Source organism: Tachysurus vachellii, chromosome 22, assembly GCF_030014155.1.
Source record: "Tachysurus vachellii isolate PV-2020 chromosome 22, HZAU_Pvac_v1, whole genome shotgun sequence".
Taxonomy (NCBI): domain Eukaryota; kingdom Metazoa; phylum Chordata; class Actinopteri; order Siluriformes; family Bagridae; genus Tachysurus; species Tachysurus vachellii.
In genome coordinates this window covers 13,383,335-13,408,594 of record NC_083481.1, presented here as the reverse complement: position 1 = coordinate 13,408,594, position 25,260 = coordinate 13,383,335, and the positions used below count along the sequence as shown (strand labels likewise).

The 25,260-nt window shown below is 37.5% G+C and overlaps 2 protein-coding genes and 1 long non-coding RNA gene across 3 annotated transcripts in view; 1 reads left to right on the top strand and 2 right to left on the bottom strand.

Moving 5' to 3' along the window:
• Positions 1-2,550: 2,550 nt before the first annotated feature.
• On the bottom strand, positions 2,551-14,684 carry LOC132838321 (uncharacterized). Its single transcript, XR_009647618.1, has 4 exons — positions 14,121-14,684; positions 13,697-14,031; positions 11,913-12,025; positions 2,551-2,611 (listed from the first exon to the last, which is right to left on the bottom strand). It is a non-coding gene; the product is annotated as an uncharacterized LOC132838321 (long non-coding RNA).
• On the top strand, positions 13,746-16,266 carry il10 (interleukin 10). The gene is made up of 5 exons (XM_060858590.1): positions 13,746-13,992; positions 14,254-14,313; positions 14,507-14,668; positions 15,653-15,715; positions 15,812-16,266. Exons 1-5 carry the CDS (start codon positions 13,825-13,827, stop codon positions 15,905-15,907), a joined length of 549 nt encoding a protein of 182 aa, XP_060714573.1. The 5' UTR covers positions 13,746-13,824; the 3' UTR covers positions 15,908-16,266.
• A 3,698-nt stretch (positions 16,267-19,964) lies between these two features.
• Positions 19,965-25,260, bottom strand: part of mapkapk2a (MAPK activated protein kinase 2a) — a 28,515-nt gene continuing 23,219 nt past the window's right edge. Inside the window, exons 3-10 of the mRNA XM_060858193.1 lie at positions 23,474-23,538; positions 23,310-23,389; positions 23,088-23,214; positions 22,873-22,948; positions 22,609-22,733; positions 22,409-22,494; positions 22,231-22,311; positions 19,965-22,017 (exon numbers count right to left, since the gene is read on the bottom strand). Of these exons, the coding sequence (XP_060714176.1) occupies positions 21,871-22,017; positions 22,231-22,311; positions 22,409-22,494; positions 22,609-22,733; positions 22,873-22,948; positions 23,088-23,214; positions 23,310-23,389; positions 23,474-23,538 (787 nt within the window). The 3' untranslated portion in view covers positions 19,965-21,870. The remainder of the gene's footprint in view (positions 22,018-22,230; positions 22,312-22,408; positions 22,495-22,608; positions 22,734-22,872; positions 22,949-23,087; positions 23,215-23,309; positions 23,390-23,473; positions 23,539-25,260) is intronic.

Below are 25,260 nucleotides of genomic sequence, written 5' to 3'. Positions count from 1 at the left end.
CTATGAAATATTTAATGGTTGCTTTATGCTGTCATTGTGACAGCGTTGTTTCTGAAAACAATAACGCCTATGGCCTTTGAATTTATGTTTATCTGCATGCATGACTCGGAAGAGTTGTGCTAGAATGTAGACCATTTTGGTCAGTTTGTTTAAATCATGTTCAAACCATGTTCAATTGTAACTTAAAAGAAAATAAATGTTTATCATCCTCAGTCCTTGTGTATGCCATTTCTTAGCGTACCTGTAAGCTTAGTGCACCAAACATAATTACTTTAAATCTAGAGATCCTGCTTCAAGAGTGAGAGAAGTGCAAGAGAAAGAAAAAGAAAAAGGCAAGCAGCCAGAGCAAGGGACACAAACCGAGACACAGAAACCAGTGAGACTCTACTGGCCTCTGGTGGAAATACATAGAAGGAGTTTTTAAGTACTCATAAAAGAGGGCTAATTGCATTTAAATACATTTACATGGTTTAATTAAAAATACTGAAATTGCCAGTAAAACAAAATGTTACCAAGGCAATAACAAATGCACTCTCTGTTCACTATTGTTCGTTGATCTATTCACATCGAACATCAGTATGGGGAACCAAAAGTTTAATTGTGGCATGGTTTATTTTTAGAGCCAGACAGGGTTTTTTTTTTTTTTTATGCTGATCTCCCGTGATTTTCACACAGCAGCATTTCCACAGAATGGTTTAAAAAAAAAAAAAAAAAGTAAAACTTCATGAAGCAGCAGTTCTGCAGGCGGACATGGCTTGGAGGGCCACCTGGGGCCAGAGTGCATTGAGCTGAAAGGCAAGAGTAACTAAAATAACTACTCTCTGCAGTAATTGAGAAAGAAGAACTACATCTCAGAATGCGCACATAGGCGAATACTGAGGCAGATCGGTTGCAAGAGCAAAAGACTACTCCAGGTTCCACTCCTGATAGTCAAACACAGTAATCTGAGGCTAAACGCTGACACAAATTCAGCAAAACTGGACAGCTTACTAGTCTGTCCATGCACAAAAACAGCCGCTCACTGACTGATCGGTTCCTTTTGGGTTTTTTTGCACCATTCTATGTAAAGCATACAAACTTCATTTTCTCTCCATTCTGTGCAAAGTGCAAAAATTAGCATGATCAGCAGTTTCTGAAATACTCAGACCAACTGCCTTGAAACAGTTAGTCGCTTTGATCACATTTTCCACAATAAAGATGTCTGATTAAACGAAACTCGACGCACGTCTGCATGAATTTCTGCATTGCGATGCTGCCACATGATAGGCTGACTGGATGATGGGCCGGAGCTACGAGTGTTTTGTATTATGTTGTAGTTAAGCAAAATTATAAAATGGAGAACTATATGTAAGGTGCTGGGTTGTGTGGTTTTTCCCCAATAATTTTCTAAAAACTCCACTGAATAGCTGATAATATGCAAATAACTCTATTGTAGTAATCTACAATTACAAAGATTAGATGGTGGTATTCGCAACATGCGGTATGACACACAGGACAGCTTTGAAAGCTTGGAAATTTCTGAGGAGATTTTTAGTATGTTCTCACACATAGGATATCTCTGAATGGTACATGCACCATTGCCTGGATGTTCACTCATTTTGCTGAAGGTGTGAAAACATTTCCTGAAGTGAAAGTACTGAATGTTCTTTGAAAGACAATTCAGAACAGAGTCACAACTGTTCAGTAACTAGATCGTTAAGAAAAAAAACAGGCCTCTCTATGAATCTTGTACTCAAAAGTCCACGTGGTAGTTTAGAATCATACCTGAATTTATCTGACTTATGAAGTCAACTCGTTAGAGCTTTTCACACTTGAAATAGTTAGCTCTGGGTCATTGATAAAACTCAGAGAAAAAGGGAATCCTCAGTTATATTATTACACGTTTCACTCTGCTCACACTTTACCCTTTATTCATAAAGAAGATTCATAATGATCTCAGAGAGCTCCTAATTTAGCTTAAAAATGATAAATAATATAATTAATAAATTAATTAAGCTTAAGAGTAATTCAGGATTGATCTCAGAACAAGCACAGAAAATACAAAAACTTTTATCTTAGAGAGGAGGCGGGGCTTCGTTCTTTTGAAGACTGTGATTGGTTATCTAATAAAAAAAAATGGAGCACTTTATAATATTATCTATTGCTCTATTGTAAGCCTTCACTTTGTCTCTATGTTAAGATATTTGAGTCTATATGTTGAAGGGATTGCGTTCGTGACCCTATTCATAATAGATATGCGTGAAGATCTATATGTTATAAATGTAATAAATCTAATGTAAACATCTCCAGCATAACTCTTATGTGTTATCTCTATGACACAAAAATAATCCCTACACGATCTTATCTATATCATTTTATTAACTCACTATTATTATTAAATATTGCATATAATATGGTGGCTCGGGCATCTGTTCCGGATGCCTCCTGGACGCCTCACTGGGGCGTCCAACCGGGAGGAGGCCCCGGGGAAGACCTAGGACATGCTGGAGGGACTATGTCTCTCGGCTGGCCTGGGAACGCCTCAGTATTCCCCCGGAAGAGCTGAAGGAAGTGTCTGGGGAGAGGGAAGTCTGGGCGTCCCTGCTTAGACTGCTGCCCCCGTGACCCGGTTCTGGATAAGAGGTAGAAAATGGATGGAATGGATGAATACATTTCTTTTCCCACTTCACCTTCTGGCCATTTCATTCTCTCGTAAAAAGTTCTCCTGACTATTCCTAACACTTTTTGACCTTCTGAGATTATTTTATGCTTATTAGGATCTTCTCTTTAATTTTGAACGGAAATTTCTAAAAAATGGAGAATTAGGAGAAACTAAGAATTAACACTGGATAATAATAATCTCACGTTTCAACACCAACAACCACGACTGGATAAATAACGGCTTGTCAATTGCTTTCGCATCAGTGAAAAAATGAACCATTTATATAAAAAAACTTTCTGTTTACACAACATATGTGTTATGAGGCATGCTCTGTTCAATTTATGATTTTGTGTCTGTTGCTAAGCATCGAGCCATAACAAAAAGTCTTTATTATTGCCATACATTATAGAACAGGGGAATTCATTTCTTCACATATCCCATCAAAAAAAGTTAGGGTTAGAGCCCAGTTGCAGCTATGATACAGAACCCTTTGAGCAGAGTGGGTTAAGGGCCCTGATAAGGGGCCCAACAATGGCAGCCCTGGGGCTTGAAGCCAGACTTTCCAATCAACAAGCCAGAGCTTTAACCACCTGAGCTGCCACTGCATCGTATCACACTGTACACATTTGGTACTGCTATAACACTGTAAAAGCAATACTAATCCCACTTATTACTAAATTACAAGTGTGTTAAACATTCAGGGGTTTTAAGCAATAATACAGAGTTAAGCACAGTATGAAAACCCCTATTTTCTGTTTCCAATATAGTGACAGTGACAGTTTTTATTTGAGGAATAAATTAGAATAGATCATGCTATTATAGAAAAATAATATGATTACCGACTGTGTACAAGGTCCTTCTATGATTTAACATTGAAGTTTCCCTTATCTAGAGCTCAGGTGTAAACCTGTTTCAGCGTGACAACAGTGCACAAAGCGAGCTCCATACTGTATACAGTAGACACGGTGTGTCAAGGAACAACTCAAGTAACCTGCAACGAGCCCCGATGAACTGAACATCAACTGTCATCTGAAAGCTCACTAATGCTCTTACGCCAGAGAGGGCACAAATCCCCACACAGATATGCTCCAGAATCTAATGAAAAGCCTTAGGAGGAGTTTGGAGGATGTTATAGCCTCCACACAAAGAGGTTTTGAAGTGGTTTTGAAGAAGCACATAGGAGTATGATGACCAGGTTACAACATCCCTTTGGCCATACAGTAGACTTTTGGGTTAAGAGTATGCAGTTTCTTGCTTTCTATCTTTCTTACTTTAGAATGTTTGATGTTTGTTTTATTCTTTTAATGCTCTTGCTTTGACAATGGTTGAATTTGTCCACTCGTTAGGCCCCATACTAAGGGCACATGTGTATGTAAGCAGACAGGGGCGCTAAGTAAAGGCTAGCACAAGCGTCCATGAAGAGAGCATCTCTTCCATTGGCACGACATCACAGGGTTAGTTGAACACACTTACAGAAAAGAGCTTTCTATCCTCTTTCACAGGAATCAGTGATATCACTAGTTTTGCTTTGATTGACAATTATTTTGCTTTCTAGGGTGGATTCTCTCGGTTACGCTGAAACTCACAATCTTTTAACGATAAACACTTCTGTTGTCATTTGTACTTATATTTCACTTTCATACCGTCAGGTAAACATAACCAAGATATAAACACTAAAAAGAAAGATTTTATTTAAGGATTTTTTTTGCGAAAAAAAGGAAAATGCTTAACGAACAATCAAATAAATTCTTATACATACTTATACATTTTTTTCAACAGGGAAAAAAAAATGTTCCATAGGAACCACTGCAGTGAAAATAGAGTCCTGAATAATGAAAGAGTTTCTGAGTCATTTCTTTAAAAAAACCTTAAATGTCATTCTTTCACATTTCACACTTTCAAGCCATATATTCCGATGAACAGGCACAAAATAATCGCAAGTGATAAAAGCAGCTAAAGAAAAAAAATTGATGAATCTTGCTGACCTTGCAAAGACTATATGATTCACTCCATCACCTCTGTAACTTTGTCAAAAATGAATTTGCATTTGGCGAATGGAAATTTGATGCGCTGTCATGGAGTCGACTATAATTCAAATATTTTGTGGCTAACACAATCATCATAATGAGGAAACTAAAGAGCAGAAAACGAAAGATAAAATGTGTGACGATACTAGTCCAGTATTAATTATGTGAGAAAGAAAAACGCAAAGAATAGCCAAAGCAAAAAAAAACCCCAAAAAATTAAAAACAGATTTATTAGTCTGCATATTGTTGAAGCGAGTTCAATTACTAAAAAAAAAAAATTTCTTGAGGACATAGCTAAAGGAAATTGGGAAAACCATTCATTTACAATTTTCATGACGCATATTATAGTAGTTATACGACTTCCTCTAAAAAATTGATGACTGCAAGTGGAAGGACAAAAGAAAGCATGTGATGCTGCTTAATATCACACTCTAGTAACGGATACTGTACTTTTGTACTAAAATGTACAGGGTCACCCTGCTCTAGTGTATTAAAGTGCATTACACCCAAGTGTCCATCTCCAGGTTGCCACACTCTTCAGTGCTCGTCCACTCGGAATTCCCCACCGCCTTGTTTTGAAACATGTAACACATCCGCCATTTGCTAAAGGAGGTCCGTTGAGATCCTCAAAGTGTTACGTCACGATTTTCTACAAACCACAACCATTCCTATGTTCAAGTGTCAGCTTAAGCCCACTGTTGCAGAATAACATCACTTTTAACAATTTTTTTTTCTCAAAACCACATTTACATAATGGTTTCTATTGTTTGTCCTCATAATGCTATTTGATAGAAGTGTTTATACAGTAGGTCCGGTAATCTGCCCCATGAGCTCACTCTACCTGCAAACTTCGCCTTGAGCTCTTCTCTATTTTTTGCATCACTGGATTTGTCAAGATGCAAGTAAGTAAAATTCCAAACATATTTTTTTCTGTGTTTATTACAATGTCTAGAACAGATACACTCACTCACTCACTCTCACTCATTTTCTACCGCTTATCCGAACTACCTCGGGTCACGGGGAGCCTGTGCCTATCTCAGGCGTCATCGGGCATCAAGGCAGGATACACCCTGGACGGAGTGCCAACCCATCACAGGGCACACACACACTCTCATTCACTCACACACTATGGACAATTTATCCAGAGATGCCAATCAACCTACCATGCATGTCCTTGGACTGGGGGAGAAAACCGGAGTACCCAGAGGAAATAGTGTTAATTTCAACACCTATTTTTAATTTAGTCTTAGTCTTAGTCTTGTGCCAAATGTCCTTGTTAGTTTTAGTCATATTTATTCACCCACATATCTTTTTTTGTTAGTCAAGTTTTAGTCGACTAAAAGTCCCGTCATTTTAGTCTAGTTTTAGTCAAAAAATTGTAGCTTGACCACATCTGGAATCTATTGTAAGAATAAATACAACGAGGCCTCATTAAATGCAATAATATCAGGAACACAAGTGTTATAGTGGAAATAAATAACTTAATGAAAATCCTAAGATGTATATGTGTGTGTGTGTATATATATATACATACATACACACACACACACACACACACATACATATATATATATATATATATATATATATATATATATATATATATATATATATATATATAAAAATTACCGACTTAATGCAAGTTATACATATACATGGTATTGCACACACCATTATTGATGATATTTGGAGCAATATTACATATAATTGTTAAACTTGATTCCCTTACATATACATTTGCTTTTAAGCCTAATTATTAATTTTGATTATGATGTGATTGTGACAGGGGTGTGGGAAGAGATTTCAGGTTGGGGGTGCTGAATTTTTTCTGTCACCACTTTTGAATAAGAAACAATATCAAGGCTATAAAACTTGTCAAAACTCCGCGAATCACAAAAGTATCAGTGAAAAGTTGAGAACACTCGTTTAAACAGTGCATACACTCGAACTTGACTGCACATCATATTTTTTACTTTATTGATGCTGCTTTTAATCATAATGCAAAGACCGGTCATCAGGACATAAGCTGTCATGTACAATATAAGAGCCTGCGCAGCGACAGGAAATATAATTTAACACAAAAAGCCGCCTAGACCAGGGGTGGACTTGCACTCGGACGAATTGTTTCTACGCACACACTAAACAGCCCGAAGCCGCAAACTCGTTGTGAATATTTTAAAGGCGTAACAGCTGATGAAAAAGCAGAGACAATTGTAGATGAAAATGAAGAGAGATTTTATCTTAGTTTTTATTTTATACAAAACATTTTTGTCTCGTCTTTTTTCGTCAACAATAATGCATGTTAATTTACTCTTAGTCAGTGTTTTTGGACAGTGGTGCAGTCTCGTCATTGTCTCGTCTTAGTCATGAAAAAAAGGTTGTTGACAAACATATTTCGTCTTGTCTGACAAAATTAACACTAGGAGGAAACCCCCGAGGCACGGGGAGAACATGCAAACTCCACACACACAAGGCGGAGGCGGGAATCGAACCCCCAACCCTGTAGGTGTGAGGCGAACGTGCTAACCACTAAGCCACCGTGCCCCCTAGAACACATACATGTTTAGTTATTTTGGAAACCATTAATCAAATTTGATTTAGAGCTTAAGTCCATGTTGTAACTGAACAACGCCGGGCCAGAGTGGTAGCCAAATAGCCTGTGCACCTTACACATTACATAAGGACACTGCATTTCTCACATGGTCACAAATTGAAATTTAAACTGTTAGATGATTCATTATAACTAATTTCTAAATGTGCTTTTCTGTCAAATAGATTGGACCATAATTACACACAAGAATACATTTTACAGAAAATCACAAATGATGCCACCTCCCTCCTCACCCCACTGGATTACTTTCAAAAGTTTGTGACAAAAGACATGATTGAGGCTTTGACAAGAAACACAAATGAGTACAGCTTTAAACTGTAAACTGTAAACACCAATAAGAAGGAAATTGAGAAGATGCTTGGCATGTACCTGAAGATGGGCCTAATACAAATGTCTGGAGTCCGTATGTATTGGGAGACAGACACGCGATACACCCGTTTCTGATGTGATGTCCCACAACAGATTCCAATCTCTGTTGACTTCATTACACTTTACAAACAACTTAACTGTGTCAGAGATGGAAAAGAAGGACAAACTCTGGAAACTCAGACCATGGCTCAATTCATTCAGGGAGAGATGCCTGCAGGTGGTACCTGAAGAACACAACTCAGTGGATGAAATGATGATTCCTTTCAAGGGGAGATTCAGTAACATCAAGCAGTATATGCGTGGCAAGCCACATCCATGGGGGTGAGAACTGTGGGTGAGAACTGGAATCTCTGGCATGCTGTGTGGCTTCGATGTGTACCAAGGGAGTGTAGATGGAATACGACAAGCCAAATCTGAACTTGGACTGTCAGGTGATGTTGTGATGAAGCTCGCCTCCACACTTCCAGAGGGTCAAAACTACAAGATCTGTGCAGACAACTACTTCACCAGTGTCCCATTGGTAGACAAGCTCCTTGAGCATGGAATCCATTATGTGGGAACAGTGAGGCAGGTACGTCTACCCAATTGCAATCTTGAAGATGAGAAGAGTTTGAAGAAAAAGGGGAGAAGAAGCTTTGATGTCCGAGTGGAGGGGAACCACAACATTTGCACTACCAAATGGTATGACGACAGAGCGGTCACCCTTTTGTCATCCTTTGCTGAACCAGAACCTGTGCAGAACATTCAGCGCTGGGACAAAGCCACCAAATCCATCATTGATGTTGAGAGGCCTTACATTGTTGGTACCTACAACAAACACATGGGAGGTGTGGATTTGTTGGACTCATTTGCTGCCAAGTACAAGTTCCCCATGAAATCCCACCGCTGGTACATTTACATCTTCTGGCACACCATCATCCTTGCTGTGATTAACGCCTGGCTCCTCTACAAGCGGGACTGTAAAGCTCTGAAGATGACTAAGAAAGAGAGAGTGAACAGGAGACAGTTTCAGGCACATCCTGGTGAACACACACAACACAACACCCAAGAGAGGGCGACCATCTTCAGGGAAAACAGTCACGCAGAACGTGACATCAAGGAGCCCTTTGGATCCTCAGAAGAGACCATCCTCAACAGATCCGAGTCCCCCAGCCAAGAGGTCATCGGACCACCCCCCACTGGATGTACGCAAAGACATGTTTGCACATTTCCCAGTTAAGACGAAGAGAGGACGCTGCAGACACTGCAATAATGGATACACAAACACACTGTGTAGCAAGTGCAATGTTCGCCCGTGCCTTTTAGAAAAAAATAACTGTTTTGTGGACTATCACTGCAATTAATCACAGACATCAAACCACACTGAAAGTGACAGAAGAAAAAGTTTTTCAAATATACATTTGTTTTCAATATTTATATTAATAAATACGTATTCGTAAAAAATATGATTGTTGTGTGATTATTACTCATGATATATACTGTTACGGGGCTGTGTATGTAAATGCTCTGTATATCTGTTCAGACAAAGTGAGTACAAATACAGAAATTCTGCTCCTAGCAGAGCCCAACGTTGCAATATAACAACTTTTCCCTAAAAACTTACTAAAATGTAAAAAATTTGAAAAATCTTTCATTTCTACATCAGAGGCCTCCTAAAACAATATATGAGAGGTTGAAAAAAAAATTTCTTATTTTTTTTCAATATTTTGGTTTTACAGGGTTAAGCAGTTGGGTTTTAAATTAAATCCATAAACGAAGATCTTACATGTTGTAAGGTGTGCATAGTTTTTATTGCACACTGCATGTTTAAACTCATGACTTCTGAAAAAACCCGCATGGCACAAAACATGCAACAACTTTGAGGCGAACCGTTCGCCGGCTTCTACAGGCAGGAAACCAAGATTCATGCAAAAACATCACAGAAACATATATGCACGGTTTGCATATTGCAAAACGTATGTTTTTTTTTTTCCTTTTTTTTTTCTTTCTTTCTCTGTCCGGGTCATGTGCTTCAGCGCTGTATGTAAGCTGAAACATCCGTTTGTGGGAGCGCTCTCATCTGCGTCATTGGCGATAGTGGCTTTAACACCCGAAAAGTGTTGGCAATGAAAGGGTTGAAATAGTGAGAGAGAAAAAGAGTTGTGAAACTAAAAGACACCACAGAGAGCAACGTGGTATCAGTTACTGTTTGAAAAGATTATTTCCTCTAAAAAGGCTTTAGCAGAACCAATAAATACTGCACAGCCAGAGAGCTAAAGAAAAACATGGGAGGTCCTTTATGCATCATGAGGCCTGTATTTTCATTCACATATTTGTCAAACAGTTCATCCAAAGTGACTTGCTTCATAGCTCAAGAAAGGTTGATGCTCCTGGGGTATGAACCTCTGGTCACGAGCAAATGTTCAGCACCCCAAGAGCAACTGCATAGAAACTGAAGTAAAACAAATACATATAGTTATTTAGAATTCGGTTAGTCATAAGTTCGAGTAATAGCATGAGGCATGACTAATAGCTCAAGACTAATGGTAAGCAAATGAGTACGTTGTGAAAATGAGTGTATTTAACTTTGACATGCGATGGGCTGAAGCATCACACAGGGTGGATTCCCTGTTTATCCCCAGTGTTCCCAGTATTATAGGCTATAGAAACACCATAATAAGGAAAGAAATATCAGCTATTGTACCAAATAGAGTAAGGAGCGTTTTTATAGATTTTTAAATAATACTTTCAATTTCATGGATCAATCACTTCCTGTAGTGATATTCTCCATTTCCTACAACAGTACTTTGTTTAAATGATTCCCTATCAGCTTTTATGTGTGTGTGTGTTGGTGTGTGTGTGTGTGTGTGTGTGTGTGTGTGTGTGTTACTTTTCACACTTTCCCATCACAACTGATCAGATGCTTGTTTCAAATCCTGACTCTGATTCGCCTGACTTAAACCTGAACTTTGAACTCTGAAGGCAGTAAAGGGTCATATTAAAATATCTGATACAACAGCTGATACAAAAGTATATGACTTTCCAACATTACAAAGTTAAACACAGGATGCTGAGTTGATCAAGTTAGGTACATCTGATCTAAAACGGTCATCCAAGCCGAAACTCACTGTTGCTTAACAGAAACCATGCTGCACTTAACAGGAAATTTGGGACTCCACTCAAGAACCTGCGCCAGTAATAATCGATAGTTTTATGCAAAATCTGTGGCAGAAAAGAAATATCATCAAGTGCAAAGCACAATTTGAGAGACAATCCCTGATGATTAGCCAGGTTACTGTAAGTTCATTCAAGAAATCTAATTTATACAGTAAAATTCTCTGTAATTTAATTGGCTTCTGAGAAGCTACCAGCTAACGTCACCTGTTTTAGAAAGAGACATTACATTTTTAAATATGTAGCTTTGAATCTAATATGGAGTCAAAAAGCTACCATAAATGTTAACACATTAACATATATACCTGATACAAGCCGTACACATCACACGTGATCTCAGAGAGAAAGCGGCGGACGTTCTGAAAGCATGTTATAAAGACTGACAAAAAGCACTTTTCATTAACACGTGAAAATACATTTTACGACATTCATGGATGCCTCAAAAACATTTTGCATTAAAAAAACAACACAGCAAAAAAAAACAAAAAAAAAAAAACAAGATAAATCTCCATTGTTTTCGAAACTCATTGCTACTCACAGTACTTCCGGTCTTAATTATTGTTGTAACTGAAAGACAATGACATCACAGACCAAAGTGACATCAATGATCAAAGATCTAGACACCTTTTTTAGCTGAAAATTATCTTCAGCTTTAATTGAATAGAATATGGAAAATAGCGATTTGCACTGTGAAAATGTGGGTGTGTGTGTGTGTGTGTGTGTACAACACCAGGTGATGCATAGGTAAATTTGCTGATGCAGTTCATTAACTGGTATAAACACTATTATTTTCCTCTGTGATAAATTATAAAGCCACAATGTTCGTCACAACAAAATTATTCAATGATGAGTGTCTATGTGTAAACGGGAATATCTGTCACCAACATCTTGACAGAATCTACACTGAAGCATTCTGTCAAGTCTACGGTTCAATCAGAAGAACATAAAAGCTGACTTATTCATTATTACTTCAGGTAACCTAAGTAATGATATGATTCTTGTAAACATATCTGAGATTAAAATTAGCTTTGATGGGAATGATAAACTACCACTCCTCTAAAATACACTACTTAACAAACTGGCAAACGTGAATGTGTATTTTAAAACTTACTTTCTCATAGGAATCAAGCCAAATCTCCAGGATCCATGATTCGAGTCTGTGTGCTATTTTTGTGCATGTCGTCCAAGTCGGGGTTTCCTCCACATTCTCCAGGTTCCTCCCACCTGTCAAAAAACATGCTGATTGTTGGACTGGTTATACTAAATCACCCCTATATCTGGCAAACCATCAAGGGCAGCGGTGTCCAGTCTTATCCACAAAAGGCCGGTGTGGGTGCAGGTTTTCATTCCAACCAAGCAGAAGCCACACCTGATTCCACCTGTTTAATCAGTTGTTCTTGGCTTTTAGTAGACTCTGGTGTGGCTTCTTCTTGGTTGGAATGAAAACCTGCACCCACACCGGCCCTTTCCAGATAAGATTGGACACGAATGATCTAGGGTGTATTCCTCTACCACATTCTTGTCCGAGAAGGAGGGAGGGAGGGAGGGAGGGAGGGGAGGGGAGGGGAGGGGAGGGGAGGGAAGGGAGGGAGGGAGGGAGGAAGGAAGGAAGGAAGGAAGGAAGGAATATTTGAGTTTTGGTCACGTTAAACAAAATGTCACTCCAAGACTTCACTCATACGACTCCAGCTTCAGACATAGAACCTGGAATGAAATCCCAGATGTTCCTGGGAAGCTGCAACAAGCATCATGGGTGTGTAAACTTTTGCCCCACCAAGTGGCACACCAATATGGAAGAGAGCTATAAGGTGACAAAAGGGCTATCTCTAATATCAAGTGTGAATAGGGGAAAATTACTAAAATTTGAAGTATTAAAACACTGGATACTCTTTACAAAATCAAATGGTTCCTCAAATGTTATTCGAGTGGTTAATGCTTTTAGCCTTCTCTTGATAACCAGGTAACCTTCTGTTGTAGGGAAATACATGCAATCTTTAAAGCCCCCTCCAGAGATATAAACCAGAGAGACAAAAATATAATGGATCAAAGTCTGGCTTTAAAATTTCATTCATACACACATGAGGTCTCATACACTCAGTAGTGACTTACAGTAAACAAAACCAACGTCTTCAAGGTAAAGACGATTGCTCACCTCAGCATATCTGAGACGGCGAAAGAGGTGCATGCATCATGGGTTGGGTTACCACATCTCACATGCGCTGCTAGATTTAGCTAGCATGATTTATCAAGATAATGGAACTGCAAGTCATTCACACTCATTCTGCTTACTTATATAAACTCCACCCTAAAGTATGTTTCTGTAAACTGTCTGCATTTAAAAGAATCAATCAAATTGGTCAGATGTGTGAAATAAACACATTCAAAATGTACACACCCATGAGAAATAGGGCAGCTTTGCAAACTGGTACAAAGAGAAATTATAATATAGAATGCTTCATAAATTTGCTTAGCCATAGCCCATACAAGTTTCTATCCATACAATTATTTATTTATTTCTAACTATATAAATTAATAACCTGCTTTATACTCTTAACAAGGAATAATAAACATAATGTAAGGTCAGCAATTAAGCAGGACAAAATAGACTTTTAAATTATTATTATTATTACTATTATTATTATTATTAATAATAATAATAATAATAATAATATTGTTATTATTATTAAGTGAAGGTAGCATCTACAAAATAAAAGGATATCTAAAAATCAATTAATGTGACACAACATCTAGAACCCTCTCTGTAGGTTAATAAAGAACAAGCTGAGTTTGTAATTCATTAATGAATTTCCAGTGATGCAATGTGCCTCATCTGTGAATAATGATATGAGCTAAAAATAAAGGATAAGCAATCAGTGTTCCAGTAATTGCTCACACCTCCAAATGGGAAGTATTTTGGCCTATAAAACAGGGCACATCTGAGCTATTCTTCACTTCTCCTCCCCCCGAGGATTCAGCTACAAGCTTACGAAAGGGCTAACACCGGTGTGACGAGATCTTTGAGAATGCTCTTCTGTAGGTTCCTCCTGCTTTCTTTGCTGACAGCTCAGCTGCTCAGGGCTGCTCAATGCAAAAAGACTGTCTGCCAAAACAGTTGCTGCTCCTTCATTGAGGGATTTCCAGTCAGATTGAAAGCACTTCGTTCTTCATACGCCGTCATCCGAGACTACTACGTGAGTAGCTTTCAGCAAACCTTTAACAGTTTTTGTTGCCTAATGACAAGAAAGCAAAGTGCTATACATGGAGCAATGCAAAAATAGTGCATATATTGTATAATAGGAAAAAAATGTATAAACCTTACCTTATGTAGTCTCCATCAGTGTAGGCAAGGAGAGATTAATGAATCAGCTTCAATCTTAAGAGCCTTTCAATCAGGTGGATCCAGAGTATGGCAATGATTTCTGAATTAAATTGTTCTTCTGCTGTCTGTTTAGGAATCCAAGGATGACCTGGACACCGCACTATTCAACAGGACAGTCCTTAATCATTTTAATGTGAGTATCAGACACTCATCCACACAGTCAGCACTGATGCTTGGTTAATAGAGTGATATTTTTTTTATTCTATGCGTAAAAATACTACATGCATCATATCGAAACTCAGGCGCGCAACAAGTGCAGACAAAGACAGGGAAAGACACAAAAACAGAGCAGGGTGAAAACTAAAAACGTGTTGTTTCGCTTGCAGAACCTTTACGGATGCAGTGTCATGAACGACATACTGCATTTCTACTTGGAGACCGTGTTGCCCAGTGCAATCAGCAGCCATGCGGACAAAAAGAACTTCAAAACACCCATCGACACCATCGGAAACTTATTCCAAGAGCTTAAGAGGGAGCTGGTTAAATGTGTGAGTGTCTCGAATGATTTTGTTTGTTTGTTTTTTTTTTTTGGTGTTTGTTTAAGCGCGCGCGAGCGCAAAAGCTTTCATCTGAGCACGACGTCATAATAATGTAAAATAATCATAATAATAATAGTAATAATCATGTTAAACACTAGAAAAGTCTCAAGACAGTCAAGACCGCTTGATTTGTCAGCTACAGAAACATATCCGCATTAATGATCATGTTAAACCAGTGGGCTTTATGTAATTGTTTAATTGTTTAGAATAAAAAAAAAAAAAAGAAAAATATTGTAAAAATACCAAACTATAGTTTACTTGGATGCTACCGTATTCCATGTAGAAGTCGTTACAAGTATACAGAAATCCTCTGTAAGCCGCAGGGAACGTTACTAAGACCTGTTTGTTTTTGTTTGTTTGTTTGTTTGTTCGTTTTTCTTTGCGCATGCGCTGTAAGGTCGTTCACTTGCAGGTTAATCCTAATGAACTCATACAGTACGTCAGTGACTGTGGGATTAATGCAAAAAAAAAAACAACAACTTTTATTTACTATAAAATGGATAATAAAGCAATGATTATTCATAAGCAAGTTATAAAAATGATATAGTACTTTTAGTATTGTGACTTTAGTGTAATGTCAACTAATCCTAGAATTCATACTTAATCCAAAAATCACAATAAATGTTTTTTAATGTTTATTAATAATTGACAAATCTAAAATAATACTTAATAATACTATCAAAGTCCTGCTGTATGTTAGTGGCTTTGGTGTAATTATTTAATATATCTGTTCTTAGTTCATTTAATATGGTTCATATTATGGTACCAAATCCTGTAATCCCTTATTAATCTGACTTTTGGTATTAGAAGCATATAGTAGATTATATTCATAATATTTTGTATTATTGGTATATTACAAATAAAAAGTCTGTTAGATGTGAATAAATAAACTGCCAATAATATCTAGTTAACACAGATGTTGTTTTGTTACAGAGGATCTACTTCAAATGCCAGAAACCTTTTGAAATCTCCAGCATCAAGAACTCATATAGTCGAGTAAGTGTTCATACAAAGTGATGCATCATGGTGCATGACCATGATAGATATTGCATGACAAATTGAGGTGATGTCTAATTTGTGCTTTGTGTTTAGATGGGAGGAAAAGGCCTGTACAAAGCCATGGGAGAGCTGGACATGTTGTTCAACTACATTGAAAATTATGTGGCATCACATAAAAGTAAACACTGAGCACATGGAAATAAGGACACTTGCTAAGCCAAAGGGACTATTTGAATAGTGTGGAAACAAGACTGGAATATAATATTTACACTGGATATCCAAACTATTTATTTTTTACTACTTTAAAAACTTTTTCTGTTGTGCTACCACACTAAATCAATTGCCTTTTTTTTTCTACTTGGCTGTTTTTTGTACAGCACTAGAAACTTTCCCGGTGTGTTTACCATCCTAGAAGATGTAAGCCTATACTGTTTAAGTCATATTGACCACAGCTTTTCTGTTACGTAGTTGCTTTTTGCAATGAACTGTAATAACTGTTTAAAAAAAAGTCAAAAGATTTTATTTATTAAGTCTATTTGCTAATTCAGAGCCTTTAATTTATTTTTATGTTGTGTATGCTTTATGATTTTTAAGTGCTTTGGTGTACATTTTGTTCAATGTTTTCTATTTTAAATTTAATAAAAGTATAAAAAATAAATATAGTCTAATCTCTTATTGCTTAATATGTTTTAGTTTTGAAAAAAAAAAAAAAAAGTTATTTTTATTTGTTCAGTCAGGGGAAACAAGCACACTAATCTAGCTCTTGTATACAAGAAACCAAAAAGCAGACAGCATATAAAATAATCTTTCTCATGGATCTGGGCATATGACAGTAATGTGTGTTGAGACTGGAGTAAGTGAAGAATGACTCTAACCTCTGGAGTGACCTAAATAGGTCGATTTCCAGCAACGACAGTGTCACCTCTTTACAGTAAATTCACACAGCATGCTTAACTTCGCACACGGTATCAGAAAGCAAAACATGAACTGCTATGCAACTAGCGGTTGTGTCAGCAAGACTGAGAAAAAGAGGTTTCGGTTATGACCGTGCTGAGTAAAGCTCAGAGATGTTGAATAATGATGCTGTAGCAGTGGAAATCGAAAGCGCGCAACACAAAACAGTGTTATTTGCACAAACTAAACCACACAACAGTAAAGCACTCGTCTGCGCTCCTTCAAGCTTTACAAGTCATTGGACAGTCTAAGAGCCGTTATATTTGTGTTTGTGTGTTGGTAGTCTTAACTAGAACTCACATGCATATTACCTCTCAACCCTTTGTGGGGACGGAAGTCAAGATAGTGCCAGGATTTACATCAGAACATTGCCAGTTTCCTTTGTGGCACACATACAAGACAAAGCAGATGTACAGAGGCTTGCACAAGTATATACCACATTTTATAGTATCAGCTGGCTTGCACTTGATTAATCTTTTTAATCTAAAAGGTTTGAGTGCTAGTAAAGTATCATGTGAACTCAATATGAATGCCTTTCTCACTGAAAGGCTTCGAGTTTGTTTGAGAACATAAATAAACAAACAGTATTCAAACAGAACCAACCAGCTATCAAAACAAGTCTAGGAAATAATTATAGAAAAGCATCAAATCACCAAGGTTTTGGTTATGACAATACAAAAGTTTGATGGAAACCCAGCACTCCTCTATTCCCACAGTGAAGCATGGTGATGGAAGCATCGGTATGTTAGGAATACGTTTTTGAGCAATAGAGGAAGAATCCAGGGTCAGGGTCCAGACAGGGCAAAATACATGCAGCCAAATTGCAACTGAACCCATTTATTGTACCTTCTATCTAAAACCATAAATCTTCTAGTACACAATTTGTTAGACCCTCCACATTCCACAGATTACCTTACCTGTACCAACACAGGACCATGTTTCAGCCATGTGAAAGCATCTCTTTATGCGCATTGCTTGCCACGTTACAGACTGCAGTTATTTTTTCCATGCCCGGTAGTTATTAATAGTTATCTGGTGCTTTATCATGTTCGATTTCTGCATCACAGACAGAATCAGATAATTGTTTTATCCTTGTGTAGGTGTTACTCTGAGCCAATTGGTTGCTATTTTAATGCGTTTGCAATTCACACTGAAACCAAAAAACTGCACTTTTACGGAAAATAAGTCGTAAAACAAAACTGTACAGTTCTTCGAATCTCGCATGGTTGCCTTTCTGACTATATGGATATGTAATATTAAATAACAGCACGCCTTTTGTTTTTCTTTAACCACAAAACTATGGTTCATGTGGAGCCATGCCTAATGTTATGGAAACAAATAGGTCCCCGTTAATAATCATAGCAACTCTGTATGATCAAACAATCTCTCATCAGCTTCTCTAAAAATTCTAGCTTAACCTCTGACTTACAAAGAGCTGATACTGGAGACTCCTTACAATATATCAAGTGGAGCATCTGCCTCATAAGGTCCTGTATACATGTATGTGTATACACACACACACACACACATATATATGACAGCAATGCATATAGGACAGCAATGCAAGTGCAACTTTCCGTTTCATAGGTTCTCCATCCTCACTTCCTTTGCAACCTACCTGTTGGTACTGACGTACGAGGACCTGGCTATGTTTACCAACAATGAAAGTAACTTTGTCCTGTTATGGAAAGAAACAAGTTGAAGGTGTTGTTTTCTTCCAGTCAAGCCATCAACATGAAAGATGACAACTCACTCAGTGACACTTAACACTGTGGATGTCTGCTATACTTCTGATCATCACACAAATATTTTTTTTTGCTATACATCAAATCTATTAGTACATAAAATGTACAGCAAGAAATATATATATATATAAAAACCACTATAGACCAGTATGAATATGACACACGTTTCATTTCCTCATTATAGAACACCAAACAAAAAAAAAAAAAAAATGCAGACAGTTAGATTTGCATGGCCAGTTACTCACTGAAATTTCATATGCATCATTCACCGCATACGTGCTACAAACAGGTTCAGGCAGTGGAAATTTTGGGCAGCCTTTTAACACAAACAGCTTACCATCATAAACAATTTAAATAGTAAAATAATAACTATTTTAAAATCTGTCGGGGATTCCGTGAAACCTAAAAACGCAGCAGATTTTGCTGCACATTTGTAAGACAAGATGCACTATATCAGATAAAATGCAGATGTGGACAAATTTAAAAATGGTGCAGTTTTTAAGGAACCCCTCACAGGAAAGAGCTGCCTTGGTGGGGTAACATGGTGGAATTTTTGTAATCATTTACATCTTTAAAAAAAAAAATAAAAAATGAGTCATGACCGCATTGGGATGGTGCAGGATAGGACTTGAGACATCTCTTTTTTTTATTTTTATTTTTTTTAAGTAAAAGACAATACCATGGCTGAGGCTAGTTCTTATACTGTAGTCTTAAGCTCATTTCACAACAGGTGCAATTTTTCTTCCAAGACATTCCCTATGTGAAAAATGTGCCATTTTAGAAAGACGAGTTTAACGTGCATGCCAATTTATTTTTTTAAGTTCAAGCTACATTTCTAGGCAACATCATATCAAAACAATCAGTTTAATCTGCCCATATTTCTACAATAGCACTGTAGCAATAGACTGCTACAGGGCATATAAAATTGTAACTGTATTAACTGTATGTGATTCTAGAGTGGTAACACTTCATATCTGATGTAATCTGAGCTTTCACATAAGTGCTGTGTGTAAATTGCTTAATAGAAAAAAACCCAGCCCCTTTTCCTGTCTTCTAAAGAAATGTCCAGAAGTGTTTTCCAGAGCGTAACGTAATGTAAGACATGTTATCAGATACTGCAGTCATATTTCACACATCAGAGCAGTCAAGAAATAGTGGTCAGTTTTACAAGATGGGAGTCTTTCTGAATATTCAACACATATGCTTTCTGAGGTATGAACTTCCTTTATTTCAGATCTAACCTTTATGCACTTTGACATACTGCCAATATTTCAGGATGAGTTGCAAAAAAGCCAAACCCAGAAAACCTCACCTCAGCTTAAGTGTAACCTAAATCTACCGCAGGTTACCCACGTCATTGCCCGACATCCACCTGCAAGGGGTACTGGTAAACAGTGTGTCTCACTTAAACTAAATGAATCAAAGTAGAATGATAAAAGAAGGAAACATGATTATTAACCAGACCAACTATAGAGAAATATTGGTAAAATGAAAGAAAACAATTAGAACAAAATACATTCCAAGCTTTGAAACATGACAAAGAGAGATTTGTTTTCATACGTTTTAATCCAAAGTTGAAGCAGACTGGAGTACAGCAACTCAACACTGAAAATACATTTTGGTTTCTGCGCTGCAAAAGTTATCTGAAATCTTTATCGCGTTTGAGGGAAGAAAAAAAAAAAAAAACTTCTGAGAACATAAAAGAATTGTGAGAATGGCTTACAAATAGAGCGCAAGAAAAATAAGAGGAGGAGGGGAACAAAACACAATTTCTTCCAGTTTCCTCACTGGGGGAGCGGAAGCACAAATACTTTGAATTAGCTGGCAGCTTTGAATTAGTTAGCGGTCCTTTGCTTCCACTCAATAGTTTTAACACATTAACCTGTATGCATATTTTTAAAATATAAAATTTGGATTAAAAAAAAATAATAAACTAAAAGGATAAAATCATCCTCCTGCCCATCAGTGCTACAGAAAACAGCAATGCCGGTTCGCTGGGATGATTTTCTGTACATATAAAGATACGTTTTTCCACCATATGCTGCAGTGGGTGGTTAAAACCTGATCCCTGTCACAAAAGGGTACATAAAAAGAAAATGAAAAAAAAAAAAGAAAAAAAAACCCAGCGTAACACTTGCCGACTCAAGTCAGAGGAAACAGTTCTCTGATATTTATACAAATGTTATTGACATTTGACATAGCAAGTTCATTCTTATGTTGCTTGCCATGGACAATACAAACAAATGCATAGTCACTGGAAAGAAAACATTTCATCCATTGTGTCCATTCACAACGAGACATTCCCTTATCATACCAATCAGCTCCTAACAGGGTTGTGCATTTTACTGATGAGGGCCCAAAAAAACAGTGTAAAACTTACAGTATAACCTCAGATCATTTTCAACATATACACTGACCATGGTGTTTGAAAAAATAAAAAAAAAAAAAAATGAAGAAGAAGCTGGTGGATAATATGCATAGCACAGACAAGGCAAACTGCAGAGCACCCAAACAGGGCAGTTAAAGCATAAAAATGAGAACGGACTGGGTAAAAGATGTATAAAACGTGCTGGAGAGGTTTCTCCTTGTAAACGGAGTCTGTTTAATTAGGTGCCAAAAAGACACCCAACTGTCAAACCAGTAGAATAACCTCAGCAACACAGGCCACTAAAAACGAAATGTGAAGCTCTGTAGAAATCTGAACCCTTTGAACGTCTGCATCATGAGAGGCAGTGTGACAGGTATTCCGAGCTTCACAGTCAGGAAGAGAGTCCGTCTACATTCGACAAGTCATTTCAAGAACAAGTTTGTCTGTCTGCACGTCAGTGTTACCCTTTTTTTTTTTTAGATTAGCCTTTTAAACATATAGTGCAGGGGTGTTTCTGAGAAAGGGGGGTGAAGTGGGGACGGGGGTGGGGGGTGGACGCACTTTGTGAGAAAAAAAGTGTGCATAAGGCATGAGTTCCTTATCCAAAACATCCAAAACAAATGAATAGGAAATCAAATAGCGGTGACAAGTGTGCATGTGATAAATGTACCAATGGCTTTGATTTGAAGAGGGAAGGGAGAAAAAAAAAAAACCCACTCCTTCGCTTCTGTAGTCTCTCCACCAATAATCCAGAATGCCACGTGAGAAAACACTAATTGTAATATGAAAAGGCAACTACAATCATCAGCTCTTTTGGGAAAACAACCCTTTGGCTTTCCATTTTTGACTACAATTTCCGAAAGCCTTCTCATGATGTAAAGTGGTTAAATAGATTCAAAGACTGAGTAATAAAAAGAATTCTGTAGAAAACTAAAAAGAACAAAAATAATCAGTAAAAGAGATTAGACTCTGTTTTAATTTCCATTCCCAATAGCATTGCCATTTCTTAAAATGAATTATTGCTTCCTTATTATAACCTTTTTGAACCTACACATATATGGATGAGTTTGTGACCAACACTTTCCTCAGCTGTTAGGTGTCTGATTTTCAGAGGCCGTGTTGGCTCTCTTTCTCCTCTTCATCAGCAGCGGATTGGAGGAGTCCTCAATGGTCTTGATTTTGATCTGCTCGTAGTCCACTCTCATGGTGGCCAAGGCACTAGTCATTTCCTCCTGTGGAGAAGGCAATGAGTTGACAAAATTAAGAACAATGGAGGGGGAGAGAATGTTCTGATGATTCTCAAAAAATAATAAAAACAATAAAATAATTCTATGATATTTAAATACTAATCTGTTCAGTACACCAGAGCTGATTTAAGTAATTTTAAATTCCAAAAAGCACAACTGTTCTGTACTGTTGATAAATGGTGCCTAGGGGGTCGTTACCTTCACTTCCTCCCAGACATCTTTCTCCTCTTTTAGTACACGGCTGGTGTGCAAAGGGGTCTGTGGCACTGCCATTGATTGCTGCATGAACACAGGCAAATATCCACACAGAGTAATTCATTCAGACCAACCATTACATGGCACAAATTTGCAGTAATTTGCATACAAATGTACTTACATTGATCCAGGGATGAAACATAAACTCTGATATGGTCATCCTTATCGCGGGGTCTGTCTTTAGCAGCCTCTTAATGAGCTGTTTGGCTTAAATTAAAGTAAGTAAATATATGAATACACTAGAAAGTCATTTGGACAAATGAAAACAAAAGGCATCATGAAACAACAGCAAACATTTGGGAATAATATGTGAAACCATACCTTCTTCAGAGACTTCGGACCATTCAGGATTGGGAAACTCGTACTGTCCCATTCGGATCCTCCTCTTCATTCCGGGTGATATGGCCAAGCCGTGATTGGAATAGAAAGGAGGGTAGCCACAGAGCCTGAGAAATTCAAAGACCCAAAAACATTAACATGGACAAAGTGGGTCCTGACTAGTTAATTCAAATGTCCTCCAATTATGAACTGATTGAATATCGAAGGAAGTGTTTGAAAGACAGGGTATGGGGTTAATTCACTTACAGAATATACATGATGACACCCAAAGACCACATATCACAGGATTTGTCATACTTTTCTGGACCAAGAACTTCAGGGGCTATAACATGAAAACATAACAGTTACATTTATAAATGAGAGGATACAAGTACCACACATGAACTCGAATGAAAAGAAAGGGGTGAGGGTGAGGTGAGGGGGCACACTGTGCTTGAGCCCTTGAAGATCATGATCCTTACCAACGTAATAGGGAGTGTAACATGGCGTGGCCAGGGAATTAAGTGTGGTCGTCTCTTTGGCAAACCCAAAGTCTGTGAGTTTTAGGACGGCGTTCGGTCGCTTTGAGGTATACAAGAGGTTTTCTGGCTGAAAAAACAAGGAAAGAAAAATAAACTGGACTCGAATAAAACTGATCAGGAAAGATCAGATGGACTTCTGGTTAGAAGGATTAAAGCTCATACCTTGACATCTCTGTGTGCTATATTGATAGAATGCAGAAACAGGATGGCTTCTCCAATACTCTTCATGATATCTGAAGCCTCTGGAATGAAATAAGAGAGAAAAAAAAAAATCAGTAACCATGTTTTAGGACTAAAGGGGAATTTAAAAAAAGAAGGAACAATACCCCTTTCTGTGAATGCCTGGTCCCCTCTGTCCTGAATCCGACTGAAAAGCTCCCCGCCATCCATACTGCAACAAACCAGCAACATACAAAAATCAACACACTGCACATTATACAACAGCTTGCTCCAATTTGCATATTATGCAACAGCTTTGTACTGACCACACAATAAAAGAAGCGCTCTAGCTGGGAAGATTTTTCACATAACAAGCTGTTGTTTTCAGCAAATCTGCATCATTGAGCTGCTGCGATTTTGGTCCCATGTTGGGTGATTGGGGATTACAGGGTTACAGCACAGTATTTTCCTTCTTCATATCATTATTACTATAATTATATACAACTTCCACCAGTAAATTATGTTATAACACGTTTTCATTAAGAAAGTAAAAAACTAGAAAGAAGATTTTACATGAATTGCTGCCAAAATTCCAATTAATTCTCCAGCTAATAAGTATTGAAAGAAAACATGTGAATGGAAACTGTCATGCTTATAAAGTTAAACTTTCAATGGAGTTTGAAACAACCACATGTTCATTTGATAGTGTATTGCAGTGTTAATGAATACAATACGATTAATTTTTTAACCAAACATATATAATACTGGAGCCAGTAAATAAGGCTACTTTACAGGAAAAATGTAAAATACTAAATATCTGTTCTTCTACAACTACTTTACATTACACAGTTACAAACCAACAGCAAATAGCTGATGAGAAGTTTTCCCCCTGAATAGACACACCAGGGCCTGCTCAACAGATTATGAGACAGATTATGTGGATTTAGAAATTCTATGTCTTCTAGGAGAGGTCAATAACGATATCCATGTGACGTTATTGCAATTTTATCCGACAGGTGCATTAATTCTTAAGAGAAAACACTTTTTTGTTTGTTTGCTTTTAATAAGAATCTGGTCACACAGTACTTTTAAGACCATTAAATAAGCTGTTCCCAACCTGGTAGACTAGTAAAGACCTACAACTCATAGACATGCCTCTTCCTGTTAAAGGGGAAATAGTAAAGCTGAACACTGCTTTAACCTTCACTTTCAAAGAACTGTTCAATGCAGACAAGAAACCCTCACTTCCATTTAAGCTCTGCAAATAAAATCAGACACACTCCAATGGGGGTGCCTTTATGTGCACCATATTTATTCATTGTGGTTTTCAGATGCATAAACCACTCAAAAGTGTGAAGCCCTAGAGGTGGTTGGGTGGGCTGACCTTCTTGGAAGAATGCCAGTTAAAAAGAAACGAATGAGGTCATCATTAAGTTCATTCAGAGATAGAGAGAGAAATAGATGACACAACATGCCTGTAAATGACTAACAAAGTAACAGCGATAGAAATGGACACGTGATTTTAAAGCCAAATTGCATTTATTAGTTAAAAACATTTGATTTTACAACGAAAGGTAATTTGTTGTGGTTATACAACTCTTTATCTCAAGTGAAATAAAATAAAGACTGACATCTTTAAACTAACTAAACTCTGCTGTGAACATTTATCCTAACCAAGGTAAGTCTCGTTTTCTATGCCAGAATCACACGAAACAGACCATTTCAGATGAAATCATCTTGCCGACACAACGGAAGAAATGTATAGTATCTGGATACTGATACAATAAAAACCTTGCAAAAACCCCCTGAACAAACCACATTTCACTACTTTCAGTATTGCCTGAAATCTTTTTAGCCATATTTCAATACAAAAAAAAGGAGAGAAAGAAAAAGCTCGTGAATAACATTCCAGTTACCTTACACTTTACACTAACTATATACACGTGTATGTATG

Bases quoted from the DNA above. Each gene is read 5' to 3' on its own strand.
- il10 (XM_060858590.1), top strand. From the start codon at position 13,825: ATGCTCTTCTGTAGGTTCCTCCTGCTTTCTTTGCTGACAGCTCAGCTG. The intron at 13,993-14,253 runs GTGAGTAGCTTT...CTGTCTGTTTAG, and splicing joins CCGTCATCCGAGACTACTAC to GAATCCAAGGATGACCTGGA. The intron at 14,669-15,652 runs GTGAGTGTCTCG...GTTTTGTTACAG, and splicing joins AGAGGGAGCTGGTTAAATGT to AGGATCTACTTCAAATGCCA.